The 24267-nt window shown below is 38.1% G+C and overlaps 1 protein-coding gene across 4 annotated transcripts in view; it reads left to right on the forward strand.

The window, feature by feature from the left end:
* The first annotated feature begins 726 nt into the window (after positions 1–726).
* The window catches only part of RPTOR (regulatory associated protein of MTOR complex 1), a 422313-nt gene continuing 398772 nt past the window's right edge, over positions 727–24267 (forward strand). For 2 of the 4 annotated variants that reach the window (XM_060764302.2, XM_060764303.2), the window contains exon 1: positions 727–2182. In XM_060764302.2, coding sequence (XP_060620285.1) covers positions 2021–2182 — 162 coding nt within the window. In that variant the 5' untranslated portion in view covers positions 727–2020. The remainder of the gene's footprint in view (positions 2183–24267) is intronic. The other 2 variants (XM_060764304.2, XM_060764306.2) reach the window with 1 other exon arrangement.

Here is a 24267-nt window from a genome sequence, read left to right on the forward strand (position 1 = left end):
TGTTTCGGGGGGGGGGGGGGGGTGAGTTTGATTCGGGGGGGGGGGGGTGAGTCTGAGTGAAAGAGGCCCTACCCTAGCAAACCTTTTGTATCATTACCCCAATACCCCCATACATATGGGATATATTGAGCATGGTGATCAGATCATGATATGAATAAACATAACAGTTTAAATAATGTACCAGTAAGGTCTTCTCGCGGACCACCCTGAGAATTTCGGGGGGGGGGGGCTGAAGCCCCCCAAGCCCCCCCCCCTCCCGGCTACATGCCTGATTGGGGGTGGTGGTCTGGTGTCTTTGATGGCTCAGTGCTACATCACCATGGGATCTGGAGCACAGTGAGGCACCAGCACTCTTTGCAGAGAAGGTTGAAGACATTGGCAAACTACAACTCCCAGGAGACCATAACATTACACCATACCAACTAAAGTGGTGTCAAATCGCAGTAATTCTACAGCAAACTTGCACCGTGACCCAACACTCAGGCCGCCTGATACCGTAAGTTTACTTATTTATAAGAATCTCATCATAGCTCTCAGCCGTGAGGATCCATGTCCCTTCCTGGGCCTTGGGGGGGGGGGGGTGGGCGAGTGGGCAGCCCCTCCCTCCCTCCCTCCCTCCCGGAGCCGAAAGGCCAGGCGAATGCTTGGAGCGTTGCCCCGGCAACCCTCTGGCGGCTGCTGCTGCTCCTCCCTCCCTTGAACTCGCCCGTACCGAACGCATCTCACTCAGCATGAGCCGGCCGGCGGCCCGTCGCCGTGATGCATTGTGGGCCTCGGCAATATGGCTGCCTCCTTGTTGAGTTGCTGAGGCGAGTTTGGCTCTCCGGGACGTTTCCCTCCCGTTCTCCTCACCCGGCAGCCCGGGGCTTTTGTCCAGGGAGAGGAGCCGCCACCTGCCCGCGGCGGGGATGGCGATGCGGCGGACGGGACCCCCATCGCAGGAGCAGCAGCAGCAGGAGGAGGAACGGCCGGGCAGCGAGCAGGCACCGCCTCGGGGGTAGGAGCGTGCTCCCCTCGCCGGCCCACGCCAGAGAGAGAGGCCTCCCGGCAAGGAGAGCTTGCCCGCCGCCGCCTGGACCGGACTGGGCCTGGTCGAGGGTGGGCGTGGTCTTCTCAGCCAGGAGAAGCGAGCCAGGCCTGGAGCACAGAGGCGCCAAGCAGCCCCGGTCCCTGCCAGCTCTGCCGCTCCTCGTCGTCCTTTGGCCAGGGCCTGTCTCTGCAGTTCCCCCATCGTCGCTCCGGTTGTGGCGCCCCGGACCTCCTTCCCATTGGACCCAGAAGCACCACCCGTTTCTGCAAGCATCCCCCTAAGAGCACCCCACAAAAGGGCCCTTAACAGGGACACGCTCCCAGCAACAGCTTCCCCTTTTCACTTGAAAGGAGGCTTCTGGTGTGACTCTGCAGCTGAGTATCCTCACTTCACCTGTCCTCCCTTGGCCACAATTTCCCAGTGTCACTCCTCCTGACCTGCTGTCATCCTGCTTTTATACTTTGTTCCTTCCTTGCAGTGGTTGGAGTTCTTTACTAGAATCACATTCTTCTGCCTAAAATACTTGTAGGCCCATCTTGATGAACTAAGCAGTCTCTATTGTGGAACATTGTTTTCGTGATTTGAAATGACTTTTATGTTTTGTTTAGATTGAGAGGCATTTCGCAATTGCACACCCTATTTGAGAAAGTGAGTGGGAGAAAGAACCTCCATGCACATCTGTGACTTGATTCTTCAGCTAGACAGTGATCATCCATTTCCTGCAAGATAGTTGTCTCTTGTATCGTGATTGCATTACTCACCAAGCTTGCTTCTTCCAAACTGGAAAGCCCCCCCCCCCCCCCCCGCTGCTGAAAAGAGAATATTTCTACACACTTTAACAAACAACAGCATTTGAACAAGACACCTTTCCCTGAAGCGTCACCTGGAACTGCAGTTGAGAGGTTCCCTTGCTCTCCTAATAGCTTTTTTGCTCATACTTTGTTGATCCTTGACTTTTGATCATTGGTTCCCTTGGTTCTTTCTCCTCTCATGGAGTCAGATATGTTGCAGTCTCCCCTACTGGGGCTTGGGGAGGAAGATGAATCAGACATGACTGACTGGAATCTGCCTTTGGCCTTCATGAAGAAGCGGCACTGTGAGAAGATTGAAGGCTCCAAATCACTGGCTCAGAGTTGGCGGATGAAAGACAGGGTAATGATCTCTAGTTACAGTTTTTGTTTGGGAGAAAGAAAAGATTTGCATGTTCTGTTCAACTAGATTCTACACACTTTTTCTGTAGGTCTTGTACATTCCTGGTTGAATTCTATTAATTTATTTTGTGTTGAACACTCAATAAATGTAGCCAACACTGCATGCTAACACGGCACCAAATCACTAGGTTTAAATAATTTGCTTTTTCTTCTTTGAAAATGAATTAATTCTAAGTTAATTAAAATGAGGTCTTAACATTTACTTGGCAAGTATCTGGATGGAGATTGCTTCATGTGGAAGTGTCATGTACAGATTTGTTCTATTAGTGAATTTAAAGTTCTATTTCCTTAACCATGTGTCACATGGGACATTTCATTTTTAATGAAGCTAAAAATGAGAGTGACAACATTTATGAAAATTATACACAACAAAATTTATTTATACAATGGTGTTGTTCTGGTTGTTTTAGAAATGGAAATCCACAAGAAATTATAGAATCTCTGTTCCAGACTCAATTATTTCTCCTGCTAACTTTTTGCAGGAAAGATTATACAGTCAAATTGCTGTTGTTAGGCATTCTAGAATTATTTGTTAATTATTATGTTGCCTTTGAGGAAGTTTAGATAATCAGCGAATGAAGACATTTCTGAGAGAGATAGCTAGTGGGAAAACTTATCAGTCAAATCAACTCCTAAAGTATTCCCTTATATTGATTTACAAAAGTAGGGTTTATGTTTAACAGCAGTATGGAACTTATCTTTATAGCAAGTGAAAAAATTAACCAAAATAACTTGGAATGTTGCCTCATTTGAAATGTGTCTGAATATACAGCTGTCTGTGACCCTGATTACATGGTTTGTTTCACAGCATCAGTATGTAAATAAATCAGTACTAGTCTCACAGTGCTAAAAAGAGATATTTTCTTCCTTGCTCATTCACTGTGGTAAAGTGCTGTTCTGGTACAGCTGCTGTGGAAACTGTATAAGTGCTGGGAGAAGCTTTTCTATGGCATCTCTTTTCTATGCATATGAAGTCGTAATATGGAAATGAATAGTGATTTAGAACTTCTAAAGCTTCTTGAATGCATCTTGTGGTCTGTCAGAACCTACTTTTTCTGTAACACAAGAAGTAGGATTTATGGGTTTTGGGAGTATCCAAGACAACTTAGTGCTGTAAGCAGGATATATGACTTTTTGTTTAATGGTTTATTGTAGATGTTATTTATAAAATTGTATATTATAAATGGTAGTGTAACTGTTTTTTTTATTTTAAAAACAGTAATTAGATATTGCTAAACTTAAAACAAATGTTTGTGGCTAACATGCCGAAGTTCATTTTAATGTGATTGTAAAGGAGCTTAGCCTTCTCTGAGTTCATCCATACTTTCTTACTTGCCCCTTTCATTCCAGTCAGGAAGGCTTCTAGAAGCTTTTTGTTTGGAATGAGTTGTGCCCCAAATGTTAATGATGATTAGATTCTAAAAAGCTGACCAAATACTGTTTTTTGAAATAAATTCTTATATTAAGCATGGCGAATATTCATTTCAGTCCAGCTCTTGATAACATTGCAAGCCATCGCTGACTGAAAGTGAAAGTGTTTAAACGCCTTCAGGGCTCTGCAAGAAGAGAAAAGGGGAGCAGGAAGTTTTTGAGCCCGGGAGATACATTAATGCAGGGGTCTTCAAACTTTTTAAACAGAGGGCTAGAAACAGTCCTTCAAACTGTTGGAGGGCCGGATTATAATTTGAAAAAAATGAATGAATTCCTATGAGTAATTGCACTTATCTTATTTGTAATGCAAAAACTTTAAAACAATACAATAATTAAAATAAAGAACAATTTAAACAAATATAAACTTACTAGTATTTCAGTGGGAAGTGTGGTCCTGCTTTTGGCTGATGAGATAGGATTGTTGTTATTGTTGTGTGCTTTCAAGTAGTTTCAGACTTTGGTTGACCCTGAGTGAGGGCCGGGTAAATTACCTTGGAGGGCCATATTCGGCCCCCGGGCCTTAGTTTGAGGACCCCTGCATTAATGTTTTTCTAAAGAATAGGAAAAAAATAGACAATGTATTTTATATACACAGTCCCAATACCTGTTAACATTTTTATTGTCTACAATGCTTTGATATGAAAAACTGCAAAATCTGTAGTTGTTTTTTTTTTTTTTGAAAATCCATCTCCTGCACATTTTGGAAACTTTGATCATCTGCTTATTGTTGAGTATTTCTATGTTTGCAACGTAGTGAATTTTTATGTTGATCTTCTATGCTAACCAAGGGTTGTTTGGGATTATTTTCTGCGACTTGTTTTCATTATATATTTTTATGAGGTGGGGAATACTTCTTAAAAACTTTTGTAAGTGAAGCAGGAATAAAAAGAGGTACACAATATATTAAGTACAGAAACAAGTGTCAAAACTGCATTAGTTAAGCTTTTTTGTGTCTCTTTCATATAGATTTTAAATTACGATAAATACTTAATTTTTCATCCTAATAACAAAACAAGACAATCTGTCTTGTTTCTCTCTTCTGGAATTAATTTCAGCAAGGACTACTAGAATTCAGCCCAGAACTTGTTTTGGTTTCCATGGAGGGCTCAGACGAAGGAAACAGATTATTTCAGATCATTCATAAGTGCCTTTTTTGTCAATGAGTGAAGGAAATATGTGCTATCTTACTTTAAATAAACCCTACACTGAAGCTAATCTTTATTTAACGCAGCAGCAAGTGCAGCCTTTAATTGGAGTTTATTTCACACCTTTTACTGGAGAGTCAAAGTTCTTAAGCCTGTTAACGCTACACTCTTGGGAACTTTGTATTAGTATACTGAATAACAGCGCCTTCCAGAATAAAAACCATATTTACACAGAAGACCTATTTACTAGATCCAGTGATTAGTTTACTTGATCAAGATAAAAAGATATTGTAAAACAAAGAAAGCTTTTGTCACAAAAGTAGTGACTGCATAATTAACAAAAGTTGATTCAAAACTGAACAAAGTTAGTTATACAATTCTTTAGTTTTTTTTTAAGGGCTGCATATATTGAGGGAGTAGTTATAAACAGACAAACTGGAGTTGGAAATTTACCCAGGAACGGCCAAGACAATGTAACGGATGAGGATTTGAACAAGAGGACATAGTTCTTTTTTAAATTGTTATTATGCACTGTCTTTTATGTTTAATTGCACTTAATGTTTTTGCTTTATCAATGTATGTATTTTTACGGCATTGAATTGTGCCGACTGTGTATACCGCCCTGAGTCGCCTTCAGGCTGAAATGGGCGGGATAGAAATAATGTAAATAAATAAATAAATAAGATGTTCTAAGGCACCACGTATTTATTTGGGAGTAATTTTGTATCAGCAATGGTATTTCGGTGACTTATTAATCAGCTATCTGTGTCCTCTTGTCTATGTGAGGTTATGTTTAATCAACAAGGGGATTCACTAAGGCTAGAGGTTTTAATTATTTTTATTCTAGTGCTGATTTTTGTTAATATTATCATTAACCTATATTCCACACAGTAGAAGTATATGGTGCTTTATAGTCAAAAGCAGTGTGTACTGCCAAAGGTGTACAATCTAAATATATGTGTACACACACATACAGAGGGAAGGAAGCAATTAAAATATAAAACTATACAATATACTTGTAAAAATTATCCAGATAAAATATAAATAATACAATATAATATAAACCAAACTGACAAATACGTGCAATCAAAATATACAAGATTCTAAAACAATGTTACATTAACATTCTGAAAACTTCGAAAACAAGGTTTTTCATTGAGATTTTAAAATAAGGAGGGAAGAAGCAGTCCACAAAGATTCAGGATAGCAAATCCAAGAATATGGCGAAGTAAGTGAAAAAGCACGAAGAAGTGCATGGGCCAAACTATTGCATGGGTAAGAAAACTAGAGTTCCATAGATCTTGAAGAAACTGGTAAATAGCAACAAGGGCAGAAAAATATTGGGGAGCCAGGTTATGTAGGACTTTGCTCAACTGTGTCAACGATTGTGGAGAAATCAAGAATAAGGACTGAATTGGTCTGATGAAGATCATCTGTTACATTTGTAAGAGCTGTGTCTGTAGAGTGCAAAAGATTAAATCCAGATTGAAAAGGTTCAGTTAGAGAAATGCAAGAAAGCACATTTGAAACTTCTGAAAGGAAAGGCAACAATGAAAATGTGATCATTAGAAAGAGAAGATAGGTCAAGTGCAAGCTTCTTAAGAATTTTAGAAAAATGTTTAAATCAGAAAGAAATGAACCAAGAGAAAAGAACAGATTAATAATATGGGGATGAGAACGAAGAATGAGAGGGGCAACAGTCATTCAGAAGCAAAAGTATCAAGAGAGCAGATAGGAAATTTTGAAGATGACAGCATTTCCAGAGAAAGTAGAAAATTTAAAAGAAACGGATATGTTTGTAATGAAAAAGATGTAGGAGCAGCAAGATTAGAATGGATAGTTTTTGTTTTAGTATTAAAGAAAGTTGCCAAATTGTCAACAGAGAATGACGGAGGGAAAGGTAGAAGAGATGATTTCAAACTTTAAAATAGAGTTAAAGGTAGAAAAGAGACGCTTTGGGTACTATTTTAGCATAAATCAATAAAGTATAGTATTTCTGTTTGGCCAAGGAAATAGGAAGAAAGATAAGTAAGAATGAATTTATAATGAATGTTGTAAACCTTTTTCCCTAGTCTTCCTTCACAAATGTTTATCTGTTTAAGAGCACTCTTTTCATTAAGGCCGACGCCTGATAGAATCGAAAACATATGTTCACAAAGGGGCAGAGCTATCAAGGGTTGAAAATAAGCCAAGTTAAGAAACAGCGGAATCCAAGAATATAACAGAATTAAAGAAAAGCAGAGACAAGATCATTGTGAAAAGGCCTTGAATTTTAATTTTAAAAACATGGTTAGAATATACAAAGTGGTTTGATTTTTTTTTACTGAAGACTTCCGTTTGTGACTTAGACCTTTGGCATGGTCTGAGTATAGCTTTGATAGTGTTTTTTGACATTCAGAAACAAAAGCAAACACAAAATTTGAGTTGAACTATAGGGATTCAAATATGTCTATTGATATTGGAGCTTTGTAGCTAGGATCACATTGTATTTAGTGTGGAATAAGTTCTTGAATGTTTTTGTAGATGACATCAGCATGACCTTATCCTGTATCTGTAGGAACTACTGCTTTCCCAGTTGATGCTTGTTTTATTTATATTGCATTTTGATAGTCTGATCCTTTGTATGCTACACTACTGCTAGTAGCCAAGTCAAAATTTGACTTTTTATGGGAGTCTTTGTGTTAAACTGATTTTCTCTAAAATGTGCATGTCTTGTGTTATTTTCAAATTGTTATAAATAATCTGATGTTAATTGATAAATTATTCTTTATATTTTAATCTCTTAAAGCTATTGTTTGCATTTGTTTTAAATGGGCCTTATTGTAAGCTATCCTGAGATCTTTGTGTATAGAAAGATGAGCTCTTGGGTGGTACACATGTGTATGCTGCAAATGCTTAGATTTTGGGACAGGGCAAGATATCTGTTATCTTACCTCCTGATTTTGGCTATATTAAATTATATATTAAATAAATATATTTATTTAACTTGCTTAGGTAAGTTAATATGGACAACTATTTTCAGGAATTCTTACATATGTTTCTTTGCAATATTGCACTTAGTGGATAAAAGTTACAATTCATAAGATGAGTCACAGTGGTTCTGTGATTCATCTTATGAATTGTAACTTTAAAGTTTCTGACTCAGGGACTCCCATCAAGTCATGTCTGAACACATCTTTTAGTTTATACCATAAATTAGATTTGCAGTTGTGTTGGACTGCAACTTCTAGCCTTCCTACCAATTGGCTCTGCTAGCTACGCTGCAACTGTTAGCTGCCTTGAGTCTCCATGGAGAGAAAGGCGGGGTATAAAACAAACAAACAAACAAACAAACAAGCTCATCTACATTGAACATTCAATGCAGTTTCAAACTGGGATTTAAGAAAGTGGTTTCACTGTGCAGAATTTTACATAGGAAATTCTGGAACCAGTTTGAGGTCCAGATGGTGATTACACAAACCACATTAAGGACTTTCTTTTGCATGCTTTTGTGGGAGTTTGTTGTCTGGCCAACTTAGTTTGAATGGTCAGTGTAGATGGGGCTAATATCGGCAGGGCGGGGCAGGCATGACTCCTGGTGCTGGTATTATGGGATCCTGACTTTGAACGCTCTTTTTATATTATCAAACTAAATGTGTTTTAGTTGGTGGATACCTTGGCATTTTAAAATAAGTAGCTTTTTATTATTTTTTATTTTGGAGCTACCTGTAATCTATTTTAAGACTCCTAATCTCAAAACAACATAACTTGGTATTGAAAGCTAGTACTGATTGAGAATATTTTACCTAGAATTGTAAAATCGAAAATCCACCCACATGGGTGGTAGAGATAGTGACACCCTTACATTTTGATGGTTCGCTGTACACAAATTTTGTCTCATGCATACAATTATTACAAATATTGTGTATAAAATTGCATTCTGACTATATATCAGGTGTATTAATTTCACATTTACACATGGATCTTGTCTCCAAGATATCCCATAATGTATATGTAAGTCTTCCAAAATCAGAAAGTATCTGAAATACAGAACTCTTCCAGTCCCAAGCATTCTAGATAAGGGATATTAAACCTGTACTTCAATTTTCTGCTTTAATGGATATTAAACCTGTACTTCAATTTTCTGCTTCTGTAGAAACATGGTTTAAACTTTAGTTCCACAGATATTTTCTTCTAACATAAATCTAGTTGTAATTAAAGTGAGCTGAATTTGGCATTGACATCATCATAATATGTGTTTTCTTTAAATATTATTAGTAATATCTTAAATGTTAGAAACAATCTCATTCTGAGTTTTTCAGTGTTTTTCTGGTTGGCAGAATCTCTATAATGTTTAAAAATCCCTCACTGATAAATCTAAATAGCATGATTAAATATTCACGACTTTCTTTACCCAGAATTCTTTAACTGTAGAAGATTTATTCCTCTTAGCCTAGATCCATGGTATCCGTATGCTAGCAGAATGGCACTCTTTTGATCTATTATTTATTTAAAGATTTTTTTTTATCTGACAGAGTAGAAATTACACTTTGAACACAGAATTAAAGCTCATAGTTTTAGTAGCAAGGACTTCATTAAAATAAGTGTCTCAAATATGTTAGATTTTTACTGACAAGTTGCTTCCAAAGTCAGAACATTTAAATTGAGCTACATTTACTTACATTGATTTCTCAAACAGATGGGAGGCAAAAATCTGGTTGTAGTAGTCTCCTTTTAACAACTTCCCCCACCATGTTGCCTTGTAACCTACCAAGTGAGAATTGAAATCTTTTCTTATGGGAACAAGCAGACAGTGCATTTTTGCTAGAAAATAAGAGCTATAGGAAGGGCTTTTATATTTTAAATGACAGACAGAGCTTACAGGTGTCTTCCTGAGATTACTGCTAGTTTCACTAGCTAAGATATAGAAAAAACTGTCACAATCCAGACTATAGCTGCTGGAGGTTATCAATGGCTGCTTCTAATTTGCAGCCTGCCTTTTTAAAGGGCAGGTTTAGTTCACCCAGTAACCTTTGCAATGGAACTTGGTATCATGGAGGAAACCAGTATGTTGACTTTGGAGTGAAGAAGACATGTGCTTCTTATATATTAGTTAATGCCTCTTCCTCCAATTTATCTTGCACTTTATACTTAATGACTGGATTATTAATTCCATTGTGAATGTTCCCTCCTTCCTGGTTGTTCTTCTCTTTTCTTTTATGCTATTCAGCTAGTGTAGTTCTGTAGAGGATCATGCTGATAATAGTAATCTAAATTCAGATCTCGGTGGAAGTCATGCTGCACTTGGCAAAACAATAGTCTCTTGGCTTAAGCTTTGAAGCAGAGTTCATAAATGCAGATGTTAGTTTATATGTAGTTTTAATATACAGAGATAGTAAATAAACTTTTCAATTTGAAATTTTGTTTGCGAAAACATGATTGTTGTCAACTGGAGTAACACGATAGAAATATGATTTAAATATAACTGCTGCTATCTTTTTAGTTCAGGGATGATTGGGCAGAATTGATGATAGCTCTCTTTTAAAAAAAAGATTATCGGAAAGATAGTTGCCATATGACTTGAGAAGATGAGTTCTTATCTGAAACTAGCCTAGAATGGGATCTCATCTTGTATGTTAGAATTCATTCATTGACCTAAAATAAGCAGTTGCCATATGTTTTGATCTTGATGGTTCATGAGCATACATTTTGGGACTGGAGACCAAGCCTAAAAATTCTATGCAAGCTGTCAATAGAAAATCCGGGAAACAAATGTTTTTCTTCTTCCTCTTTTTAAAAAAAATCCATCATGATGTGATCTTCCCTTCTCTGTTTCCTTTCCTGCAGTAATAGAAAAATGAAAAACTAACAGTGGGAGCCTCAAAATGCAGAGTTAAGTAGCCATATGGTAGTGGGCTGCTTCTCATAAGCTTCTTGTGAGAAAAAAATGGTGCAACATCTGTTCATTTGACAACTACCACTTTTTATTTTAACATTGTATACATTTCTTTAGTTTGGAGACAGAAGGTTATGTGAACTTTGTGAAAGCAATGTATAAATGCTTCTTTGATTCTTCTCCAGTATGCAGTGTACTGGAAACTTGCTTAAATAATTCTTTAGTCGTGTCCATACGTTATATACAGTTTTTCTGGGTGCTTATTGTAGCTTCAATTGTTTCTCCAGTGAGAACTTTTTCCCCCCATAAGACTTCCAAAATGTGAATCCATTTTGGTGTCTGATTTGTTCTTTATTTGCTTTCAGATTTGGTTTCTATTGCAAAAGAATGTTATTCAAGTTAAAACTTTAACCAGCCAAGAATCAAGTATAAATATAATATCTGCGACACGAAGTTTGATATCTCCTATATTTCATCAACATCTGTTTAGCCCTTTAAAATTGGATTGTTTTTTTTTTAAAAAAAACTAAATATAATCTCTGTTAGAGTATCCTTTAGGATTCTTCCTAATCCCCACCAAGAAGGTGCTCTCTTGTAGAGCATCTATATGAAAGCATAATTTTCTCGATCATACTCTCTTTTGCATTAAAGCTGGGCTTTAGATTTAATGCTATACGTTAAGTGTAGCAAGATGAAGCAAATACTCCCTGTTTTCCAGTGAAGTCCCTAGCCAATGAATGGTCTGGAGAATTCATGCATTTTGATACCAGTTTGAAGTCCATGGCTCAGTGCTTTGGAGTCCTTGGATGTGTAGTTTTGAAGCACTCTGACAGAGAAGGCCAAAAGCATTGCAAAACTACAAATCCCATTATTCTGTAACATTGAGCCATGGTCCTTAAAGTGCATGAATCCTATAATGTAGATGCACCCTCTGCTAATGTGACAATCTGTTATGTTAGCAGATGTACTTTATATCCCTACTAATTACAGAGAGGTGGTGGTAGTGGTGGTCCTGGCAGTAGTTTGCTGATAACTCCAAAGACCCTGCTTCCAAGTGCTTAGCTCTGAGGTGGGGGCTCCTTGGAACTGAAGACAGGCATTTTCTAAGCCATTCATCCAGGAGCATCTTTAATTTTTAGGAAACTGTCCTCAAACTCTAGCATCTATATAAATAAAAATGTAATGTTCGTTTGTGGGATTAAGAGAACTCAAAAACCACTGGACAAATTGACACCAAATTTGGACACAAGACACCTAACAACCCAATGTATGTCCTTCACTCAAAAAAATTGATTTTGTCATTTGGGAGTTGTAGTTGCTGGGATTTATAGTTCACTTACAATCAAAGAGCATTCTGAACCCAACCAAGGATGGAATTGAACCAAACTTGCCACACAATTCTCCCATGAACAACAGAAAATCCTGGAAGGGTTTTCTGGGCAGTGTCCTTTGGTTTTGGAGTTGTAGTTCACCTACATCCAGAGATCACTGTGGACTCAAACACTGATGGATCTGGACCAAATTCTACACGAATACTCAATATGCCCAAATGTGAATACTGGTGGAGTTTGCGGAAAATATAATCTTGACATTTGGGAGTTGTAGTTGCTGGGATTTGTAGTTCACCTACAATCACAGAGCATTCGGAACCCCACCAACGATAGAACTGGGCCAAACCTCCCACACATAACCCCCATGACCACCAGAGTGGGCCACAGCAACTCGTGGCAGGGGACGGCTAGTTTGGAAATAGATTGCTTGGAGGTGATGGCAGCTTCCTCCTTTGGTTGCTGCTGCCCTTGTTGTCTTTTCTTGTTGCCACTGACCTGAGGATCTTTTGCAACTTGCCACCACTAGTTCATTTGCCTCTACTAGTGTAACTGTAATCCAGTAAGGCCTCCTTTCCCAAATATTTTATTACATTCTTTTGTGGAAGCATTCATCTTTTTCATCAATTCTGTAATTTACCATGCCAGTGTTGCTGATGCCATTTGTGATGTAAAATGTGGTAAACCACTCCTGAAAAGAAAAGATTAGAAAATGGTGATTGAGAAAATGATACAGTGTTACTTAAGAAAATCCTTGTCGTTCAAACTCCTTCCCTCCCATCCATCCAGTGATCCTGCTGTAAACGCTCACATGCTTTTTCTGAACTCATTTAATTTGAATTCTAGACCTTCTCCTGGCTGGATATTTGCAATCATCTTGAATTACTGCAGAACGTCCTGTTTCAGTGATGGTAATAAAAGTTGCTGAGTGGCTCTAAAGTATTTTTAGTAGTTCTGTGATGTTTCGGGAATTAGTGAACAAAGTCTAGTGCTGGAAAACACTAACTAAATGTTTTACTTTCTTCTCTGTAAAGTTATCTTTCTTAAAAGAGTGGTTTGTTGGTCAGTATCGACTCCTCTCTCTTTGACATAAATGAAGGCTTCATTAAGGTTTGTGACCAAGATGCACTCTCTGTCGTGCATTCATAGGATTTTGAAGTGCACTCTTCAAGGTCAAATTGGAGGATTTTTTTTTACTACTGGAGTATGAACAACAGGAGGCAGAATCCCTTTAGCAGTAAGTGACTATCTGTCATTAAGCACTGTTCATCTCTTTAGAGTATTCTTAGTCATTGCCACTTTTCCAACATCATTCTCAATTTCTTTCTCCTAATACAATGTCACTATTTCTTTGCCATGCAGATTCCAAACATTGTATTGCCCACTGGAATAATTTTTTTTGTCTTTAGCACCAAAACCTAAAAATGTTTATCTGTTCTTGGACAAACTTGTTTACCATTCAGCAGCTGTATTTTTAAAATTTATACTGAACTATAGAAGTATGCCACTTGAAAGAAAGACAGACATCAAGCTCAACAAAATACTTCATTTACTCTTAGAAATCAGAAGAAGTTGCATCTGAATATATTTTGAGGTTAAGCATTTGTTTTTAATAGCAGCACTAAAATGAGCTCAAATCACATAAAAATTCAGTCATTATGGTATCTCAAGTGTTCTTCATTTCAATAGCTTAATGTGAGTGTAAAAAAAATTCTTTTTGGTTAGCATTTAACTATTGGAAATTGGATAGATGTGCTCACCTACTACAATATCATGTAGATGCAGTGGCTCTCAACCTGTGGTCCCCAGGTGTTTTGGCCTACAATTTCCAGAAATCCTAGAGGGTTTACCACTGTTAAGATATCGGTGAGTTGAAGGCCAAAGTCTGAGAAACAGTGAAGAGATATTCTGGTAGATCCCAACCATCCTTTTACCTGCTCCTGTGTGACTGAATGTGGCCATACTTTGTGAATATGCTGAATTATAGCAAACATCTTCACAGTTGTTGATTTTGTTCCTTTTACAGTTTGAGTGGCCAATGTGGTCATTGTAGGTTTTTTGGGGGGAGGGGGGGTTTGCACCTAGCCTCTGCCTTTAAATTTGTTGCCATGATGATGGTGGCATAGGAAAAAAGAGGCAATTTTCTTTAAACCAAGGCATATTATCCTTATGTTTATATTTCTATGTGGAATTTTACTTCTAGATGCTTACAAGAAATGTCATTCTACACTTGCAAACAAAGTGTTTTGGAAAAGCATACTTTGTCCTAAAGTAATAACCTGGATTGGAGAGATGTTGCTGTTGTAGTGTCTGGATATATTTATAGGGGTAATGGGCCTTAGAAATAACCAAACAATGTCTTATAGTTTTGAGAATAAGGAGACTGTGGCGGAAGAACTAACAAACAAAATATATGAGCATGTATAAGTTAAATATTGATTACTTTTCCTATTGCTTGCTGTTGTAATACTGTCTAAATAAGCTTTATTGGATTCTGTTTTTTATTAGTAGTATATGCATTACTTTATATGCTTGACTAGAATTTTTGCTTCATTATTTAAACATACTCATGAAATTATGGAAACTAGGCAGCTGTTATATTTGGAATTAATTTTGGAATTTTATGGAAGATGGTACCTGTTCAATATAGATATTTAAAAAGAAAGGCAGACAGTCTCTGGGAATCTGGTGCATGTTGTCACTATAGACATGGTGAGCACTGACCTTTCAGGATGCATATGGCTCTGGACTACCTGCAGGGCCATGTGAATTATTAATATTTTTCGTGCTTTTGTTAACATTTAATGCTGTAAAAGGTTCATCAGTGCTGAAAATTTTTGACCTATTTTTGTTCAGTGTTATCCAACCTTTTTTGAGTTTTTCTCTACTGCATTGAGAGAGCTTCTGAGGAAGTGTTGGATGGGGAGGGGGGGGGGATGGACCACTTATATAAACTTTTTTATTAACAGGAAGAACTCCAAGAGATAATTGGGAGTGCTATGCAGACCTTTGGAACAAGGTCAGTAAGGCCTGAAACCAAGGCAAAGTACGATATTTCCTGATGGAATTGCCATTGAGGCTAGCGAGGCATAGGAAATGTGAGGACTTTTTCTGTTATTGTTATGTACTTGTTGGTTTATTTTATCTTTAACAGTTTCATTAGAGTGAAATAATCGAGCAAAGGGCCAAATAGGATGCATTCTTGGTGCAAAGGAGTCCCAAGTGTTCTTTGTAACAAAGATTATTAATTCCATTATATACCACTAAATTCTGAAATATTTGGTAGAGATTAGTGACAAAAAGGAGAGCCAGAATGGTATAACAGTTTAAGTGCTGGAATTCAAGCCTGCCCGCCCAGTGGAAGACCTTGGGTAAGTCACACCCTCTCAGCCCCAGGAAAAGGCAAAGGCAAATCCCTTCTAGAGAACTCTTGCCAAGAAAAGCCTGAGATAGGTTCCTCTTCGGTTCACCATAGACTGCAAATGACTTAAACGCATGCGACAACTATAAGTGCTGATCCAGTTTTAGCTGATCAGGAGCATTCTGTTGTAAAAATCCAGTTGGGGAACATAATAAACTCTGCGGAATTGATTTTACTGCTGTTAAATGTTGCCAGCAATGGAATGATTAGCTAATAAACAGAGTAATATTTTAACCAAATGATAAGATGGCGAGGTCATGCATCTGTCTATATATAATAATCGGTTTCCATTAGATCCCAGAATTTGACATTTTTGGCTTACTGGCAGCAGAAGGCTGTATGCTAAGGCACTGTTTCCTATAAAGGCAAACGGTTACGATTTATCTCTTTGCTATTCTTTCTTAAAAACCTATCTTCGCCCAAAGAGGCTTCATCTCTTTTAATTTTGAGCCTTTACTACAGACAAATTCTGCAGGCCTGCTATAAACCTATGCACTGCAGTAATTTTGTAGAAGTGAATTGTTAGGGATAATGTTGTTACATGGATCTATAGCAGACATGGGCAAACTTCATTCCTCTATGTGTTTTGGACTTCAGCTCCCACAATTCCTAACAGCCTATCGATTATTAGGAATTGTGGGAGTTGAAGTCTAGAACATCTGGAGGAATGAAGTTTGCCCATGTCTGATCTACTAAAACTACCATATAATCTACTACTTGCTCAGTTGCAGTGGACAGCTGTGTGTGGTGAATCAATTGGTTGACTTGTCCCAGAATTGCTAGTTGGTATACTATACTACTGCTGGCTCTCTGTATCCATGGATTCAACTTTCCACTACTTGAATATATATATATTTTAAAAAATCCCAAAAGCAAACCTTAGATTTATCAGTTTTATAGAGGGGACATCATTTTTCTTTGCTATTTTATATAACAGGACCGAAGCATTCACAGATTTTGGTTTTCATGGAAGCCCAGCAGATACCAAGGGTCCACTATGTAAAAATGTGTGTTATCTGCTGCAGATAACATTTTAAGTGAATATGTATTAAGGGAGCTGTATAAATAATATAAGAATAATAAAATCAAAATTATTCATGGGTCCATGGGCAGAATTGGATATATAAAATGGTTCATTAGATCTGCTTTTCTAAGGGCATTATTTATAAACTGCCTGCCAGAGCATGTACCCTTAGTTTTGAATGGGTTTAAAAATAAATCAGCACCATCATCTGGTGTATCTCATACTTTTTAATTCTATATTATTTGTTTTTGAAAAGTCGAACTATAAGAAAACTGTAATCTTTTTTGGTCTTACTAATCTGAACAGTAACTGTTTCCAAGCATAGTGAAATTTCAGTAAACCTAAATACTTTTAAAGCACCATGTCATGGGAAACTCCTTTAAAAATGATTGTATTAAATGAGATTTGAGAGATGTTCCAGGAAGCAGTGATTAATACAAGCAGGAGCTTGTGTGAGTGGGTATCCACTGTTCTGTTGAACATGTAGAGAGAATATTAGACAAATATCACTACCTCCTTTCCTTCTCTTGAACACTTTTTTTGTTTTTCTCTAAGATTTCTTTGCTGTTCTCTTGTCTTTATTAGCTAATTAGTTGATGAGTACAATCAATTTTTAAACAGCATATCAGATCATTAATATGTAGAATTAAAAAGTTCATGTGCAGAAATAAGTGCCTTGCAAAAAGAAAGGGAGCACAAATTACAGTGAGCAATATGTGAAAAGGAAACAGAAAAAACAACATGGAATTGGAGGAGCAGATGGCAAGAGAGAAATTAAAAACAATTTTTCAAAGTAGCAAGGAAGTCTGTGTTTGCTTCATCACCAAGACTAAAGGGAAAGATTAGAGAAAAGAGAATGCAACCAAGAGTTTCTTAAAAATGAAGAGTAATAATGTCTTCCTATCCACAGAGGATTAAAGGGAGTTATTTAGTTTTTCCTGTTGACAAAATTGAAATAACTCAGAGGTTGATATGTTATAAGGTTTCAGAGCTATACACTTACAGAGCTATGTTTCTGCCAAATGTTTTGGATTTTTAAAAAATAGACTAGATCAATTAGTTAAATTCTGTTTAATGCCTTCTATATTTTAAGCAATTCAGACTTTCATTCTGTGAGCATACATATATCAAATAGCAGTCCTGAACACAATGGTGAATTTTGACCATGTAGCCAGGCCTCAAAGAGACTGCAAGGTCATTTGTTGTCCTGCAAGAGTCACCTGCTGGTCAAGATAACATTTCACATTACCTGGGTCACTATTTCCTAGGAAACATAGGCACATGAGACAAATCAGGGTGAACAAATGTGCTGTAAAAAATTCAAAATAATGAGCTACTGATAATTTGATGTACATTACAATTATTATTATTATAACTTTATTTGTACCCCGCTAGCATCTCCCGCAGGACTCGATGCTGCTTACATAGGCCAAGGCCTCAAAACACAATACAACAGTAGAGTACCTAACGCAAATTAAAACAGTTAAGCAGAAATAAACAACAGCAATAAATGTATGCAATCCTCTTGGATCTTGTAGAAGCATCACCCCATGTCTTCTGAAACACACAGCCGTAGTAAATCTACTAGCTTAAGTCAAGAAGACTTCCTGTTCAGTTGTACCATGAACAACTTTGTGGCACACCAGTTCCTGAAATCAGATAATAGTATAGAACTAGAACATCTTCCACAGATTTCAGCAGAACTCAAATAATCGAATAAGAGAGTTAGAAGAGATCCCAAGGACCATCCAGTATAACTCCTTGCCATGTAGGAAAAACAAATTCAAATTGCCCCCCCCCCCCATCATATAATAAAATCATAGTTGGAAGAGGCCATCCAGTTGAACCCCCTGCCAAGAAGCAGGAAATCACATTCAAAGCACCCTTGACAGATGACCATCCAACCTCTGCTTGAAAGCCTCCAAAGAAGGAGCCTCCACCACACTCTGAGGTAGAGAATTCCACTGCTGAACAGCTCTCACAGTTAGGAAGTTCTTCGTCATATTCAGGTGGAATCTCCTTTTCTGTAATTGCTGTGAGTCCTAGTCTCCTGGACAGCAAATAACAAGCCTGCTCCCTATTCCTTATGACATATTTCAGATGTTTAAACATGGTGATTATGTCTCCTTTAACCTTCTCTTCTTTAGGCTAAATATGCCCAACTCTTTAAGATTCTCCTCATAGGGCATGGTCTCCAGACCTTGAATAATTTTAGTTGCCTTTTGGACACCTTCCAGATTGTCAATATCTCTCTTACATCGTGGTTCTCAGAATTGGACACAGTATTCCAGGGGAGGTCTGACCAAAGCGGAATAGAGAGGCACCGTGACTTCCCTTGATCTAGATATTATACTCCTTTTGATGCAGCTTTTTAGCTGCTGTATAACACCATTGGCTCATGTTCAACTTGTCCAGTTATATAACTGAGATAAAAGAGATGGGTATCATCAGCATGCCCCCGGTGCCCCCAGTGGCGCAATGGGTTAAAGCACTGAGTTGCTGAGCTTGTTGATTGAAAGGTCGCAGGTTTGATTCCGGGGAGCAGCGTGAGCTTCCGCTGTCAGCCCTAGCTTCTGCCAACCGAGCAGTTCGAAAACATGCAAATGTGAGTAGATCAATAGGTCTACTCTGGCGGGAAGGTAACGGTGCTCCATGCAGTCATGCCAGCCACATGACCTTGGAGGTGTCTACGGACAATGCTGGCTCTTCGGCTTAGAAATGGAGATGAGCACCACACCCCAGAGTCAGACATGACTGGACTTAATGTCAGGGGACTACCTTTACCTTTACATCATCAGCATATTGGTGAAATTTAATCCCAAAATGCTAGGCATTCTTCCCTGAGATTTCATGAGTATGTTAAATAGCACAGAGGACAACATGGAACAACAGCCATAGTATTTAACAAGAGTTAAATACTATGGCTCTCTCCATGTTCTCTAAGTATACCATGGCTCTCCTCTAGGTGCCACCACTGTCAAAAGTGTGGTTGGTGGGGATGAGGGAGAGGTCTTCTCGGTGATGGCCCCCTGGCTCTGGAACACCCTCCCCAGGGAGATTACACAGGCCCCACACTGTCCTCCTTCCTTAGGAATCTGAAGACTTGGATGTTTCAACAAGCTTTTGAGAACATCTAGTCCCTAGTGGTTTATGCAATAATGACACAGCACTTCACTTCTTCAGATGTCCTAGTTTCATGGCTACAATTTTTCACTATCCCATTCTCCTGTCTTTTTGTTTACAGTCTGGCCATGTTCTTTGGTAGCTTGTAGCCATAGGTTATTGTGTGCTGTTTTTAATTGTTGTTTTATATGCCTTATGATTTTATTTTATTGTACTTGTATTTTGTGGTTCATTTTATGCTCTGTTTTAGGCACTTTGTGCTATCTGTTAGCTGCCCTGGGTCCCCTTGGGAAGATGGAGGTGGGGTACAAGAATAAATCTATTATCATCATCATCATCATCATCATCATTGTTATTGTTATTGCTATGGTCAATGGTGTCTAAATCCACAAAGACGTCCTAGTGAACGCGATCTTTCCTGTCTATGAATCTCTTGTCCCGTTCCTAGAATTAGTCATCAAGGTGATCAAAGGATTCTCTGTATAATTGGATTTGAGGTAAGTTTGAAATGAATCTATATGGTCTAACTTTGGACTCTGGATCAAAAAAGACTTCTAAATGTTGTCAGGAGATTCACTGTATTAAATATAAATGTCCTTTTTTAAAACCAAAGCTTATATGGTATATCTAGAAAGTTGCTTAGAAATCTTAAAGTAGCAGGATTCCTGTTGCTTGTTTCCTTGTAGTTTTATATTTCTTCATGTTAGAAAAAAGTGAAGAATGACAATTTATAAATGAGTTCAATTGGTAAAGTATGGAGTTATTTATTTATCGTGTCAGGAGCAACCAGACATTTGTATTACATTTTTAACAAAACAAACAAACAGACAGACAAAACACAAAGTTTGCAAGCTTGGTAGTTGATTAAATGTCCTTTGACCAGTATCTGGCCACTTGGAGTGCCTCTGGTTTTGCCGCAAGGAGGTCCTCCATTGTGCATGTAGCAGGGCTCAGGTTGCATTCAGCAGGTGGTCAGTGGTTTGCTCTTCTCTACACTCGTGGATTCTACTTTGTAGCCCCATTTCTTAAGGTTGGTTCTGCATCTCGTGGTGCCAGAGTGCAGTCTGTTCAGTGCCTTCCAAGTTGCCCAGTCTTCTGTGTGCCCAGGAAGGAGTCCCTCATTTGGTATCAGCCATTGATTGAGGTTCTGGGTTTGAGCCTGCCACTTTTGGACTCTCGATTGCTGAGATGTTCCAGCGAGTGTCTCTGTAGATCTTAGAAAACTATTTCTTGATTTAAGTAATTGGCGTGCTGGCTGATATCCAAACAGGGGATGAGCTGGAGATGTCACTGCCTTGGTCCTTTCACTATTGGCTGCTACTTCCCGGCAGATGTCAGGTGGCGCAATACCAGCTAGACAGTGTAGTTTCTCCAGTGGTGTAGGGCGCAGACACCCCGTGATGATGCGGCATGTCTCATTAAGAGCCACATCCACTGTTTTAGCATGGTGAGATGTGCTCCATACTGGGCATGCATACTCAGCAGCAGAGTAGCATAGTGCAAGGGCAGAAGAGTATGGAGTACTGTGCTTTTTTAAAAAAAGTATGGAGTACTGTGCTTTTTTAAAACTAGAGATCACAGAAGAGAAACAACTTTATTAGTGTTGTTGAAGGCTTTCATGGCCAGAATCACTGGGTTACTGTGAGGTTTTCAGACTGTATGGCCATGTTCCAGTAGAATTCTCTTCTGACATTTCACCAGCTTCTGTAGCAGGCATCTTCAGAGGTTGTGAGGTCTCACAACCTCTGAGAATACCTGCCATAGATGCAGGCGAAGTGTCAGACGGGAATGCTACTGGAACATGGCCATAGAGCCCGAAAACCTCACAGCAACCCAACTCTGTTAGTCTTCAGAAACAGCCAACAGGACTATTGCTTTTTCATGCCAGTTTGATGTCAGTTTTCAAGGAAAATTGCTCCTTTAAACATATGGAATCCAAGAATAGAAAATAAATATTGGCATGCACAGCGTTGGTCACAGATCAGGTACTTGAAATGAAATATTGCAAAATAAGACAGTGTTAGGCCACAAAGGGGAATTTATAAATAATGTGAGGTGGAAGAGAAGATTATTTGGCAGTGTTTTAAGAATTATTTGTGTGTGTTTAGTTCTAGTAATCTGTCTAGTGCAGACAAGAGTTGTTTTATTGTCTTATGGACTTTTAAAACACAAGTTTCTGGGTGTGTTATTATTCATTGTAGAATGATTATCCAGTAGAAGCTTCACTTACAAGCACCTATAGGGGATGAATTTAGAAAAGCAGTTTAATGGAACCCAATGTTTTTGGTTTAGTTTGTTTCCTTTCAATAGCGATATAACCTAGTAGTTCTATGTCATGATGTTCATCTGTTGTCAGCTGCAGTAATAATCATAATCATAATTTTATTTCTTAGCCATCTCTCCTTGTGGCGGGTTACAACATAGAAAAAAATGCATAATCATTATATGAAATACACATACTAAAATGTTTTTCTACAAGATAAGTACATTAAAATACACAAAACAATGATTTAAATATAGTAGATACAAGTTTAAAATTCATTATTATAATTAGCTGGGTAGGCCTGCCAGAAGAGATAGGTTCTTCAGATGTTTTTTGAATTCCGACAGCTCACTTAGCTTTTGGTTTCCAATGTGATGACTTTCCTTGATCTACTACAGTCAATTTGTATACCCTCCAGTTTGTAACCATGTCAATAAGTCAGACTTTGCTTATGTTTTTAAAAACCTGAAAATCTGTTTTTTTATTTATATAGTTTGCAGCACAATATAATAAGTATTTGCTGGTATTGACAGTCCTGCTATTTTGACCAAGTCTGATGAAAGGTTGGTATGGGGACCAAAGTCATGGAACCCTCAACCCCAAATTATTCCTTTTGAGACTTTTGATCTTTTAAAAACAAAATATGCAACCTATTTAATTAGCACTACTTCATATATTGTAACCTGCCACGAGTCGTGAGGAGAGGTGGAGAAGAAATAAAATTATTATTATTATTATTAGTTAGTTAGTTAAAATATTTATATTAATTCCTTTATTGCAAGATCTCAGAACAGCATGCAACATAATGCATTCAAACATTAAAGAAACAGTTTAAAGTTTTAAAACAATAAAATAGAATGTAAATAGCCTAAAAATATATTAAGTAAAATGAAAATTTAAGAAAAGTTAAAACCAAATACAGAAAGTCTTCAAGTTATGAAGATTTGTTCTTAAGTTGAATTTGTATGTAAATCTGAACAGGCACATTTTAACTATAACTTAGCCATATATAATGTTGGCTTTTGATGGCATAGCGAAGGGTTAATATACCTGTAGTGTTTATTTTGCTGTCTGTGCTTCTACTCAGAAGATTTCACCTTATGTTCTGTCCCTGTGATAATTGGATTCTGAAAAAATTAACAAGTTGTGGAAACAAGGATTGGTGAAAAAGCTTCAGTGAAGACACCTTTCTCTCAAAATAATGCTTTCAGTAGTGAATTTCCCTTCCAAGGGGTAGATTTATCATACTTCTTGTTGTCTCAGCCCCATTCTTAACTATGAGTCATTTGTAAGTCAGGTGTTTGTAACTCAGGGACTGCCTGTACATTTATGAAAATGATAAAATCATTAGATCCCAAAGTTTTCAATTAAAACATAGTACATTATTTTGAGATGCTTAACTATGAATTTGATCATTTGGGAGTACATGTGCTAGATGTTGAGACCGGTTTCTCTGGAGGAGGCCCATTTCACTGTCCTACCAATGTCTGAGGTATGTCTTACAGGCAGGCACTCAAGGGAGTGGTGGCTCAGTGCTTGCTCTGGAGTTCTGTGTAAAAGAGGCCCTTTATCTGAAAACCAGGCCTCTTTTATACTCCTTGGGTTACTTTACAATTTTCCTTGTGTTTTTAAATTCATTTAATTCTGGAGTGGGAATAATGACACCCATCCAGAGCACTCAGACCACATTTTGAAAAGAGAAATTTGCAAAAAGCCAGTTCTCCTCCAGGACAAGGTTTCATGGTTAGACATTCTTTTGGTGGAGCCCCCTGTGGTGCAGTAGGTTAAACCCTTTTGCTGGCAGGACCAAAGATCAACAGGTTGTAGGTTCATATCCAGGGAGAGTGTGGATGAACTCCCTCTGTCAGCTCCAGCTCCCCATACGGGGACATGAGAGAAGCCTCCCACAAGGATGGTAAAACATCAAAACATCTGGGTGTCCTCTGGACAACATCCTCGCAGACGACCAATTCTCTCACACCAGAAGCAACTTGCAGTTTCTCAAGTCGCTACTGATACTCTCTCTCTCTCTCTCTCTCTCATTTGGTAGGCCCAGCAGCTCAAAATCTGTTCTGGAAGTGACCAGTATGTTTTGGTTCAGGAAAATTATAACTGTAGCCACAAAAGTAGCCTGTGTGGGCATTGGAGGGGCTTTATTTAAAAAGCCTGATTAGCTGAGGCGTGCTTAGCTTTTTCTCTCCCAGCATGTGCCTTTACCTGTTTTAATTGATTCCTAACTGCTGTGTTTCTGCCTTCTAAAGTTTTTTTTAGTCTGTATTTATTTTCTGTTCTTGCTAGTTACACTTGCATGGATAGGTGGGATATAAATTTAATTAACATATAATTAAACTGTAGGATTCAATCGGTTTTTATGTTGCTCTGATTCCTCAATGGCTGTAGCCATCTTAGACAGAGA

This window comes from Anolis sagrei, chromosome 2, assembly GCF_037176765.1.
Source record: "Anolis sagrei isolate rAnoSag1 chromosome 2, rAnoSag1.mat, whole genome shotgun sequence".
Taxonomy (NCBI): domain Eukaryota; kingdom Metazoa; phylum Chordata; class Lepidosauria; order Squamata; family Dactyloidae; genus Anolis; species Anolis sagrei.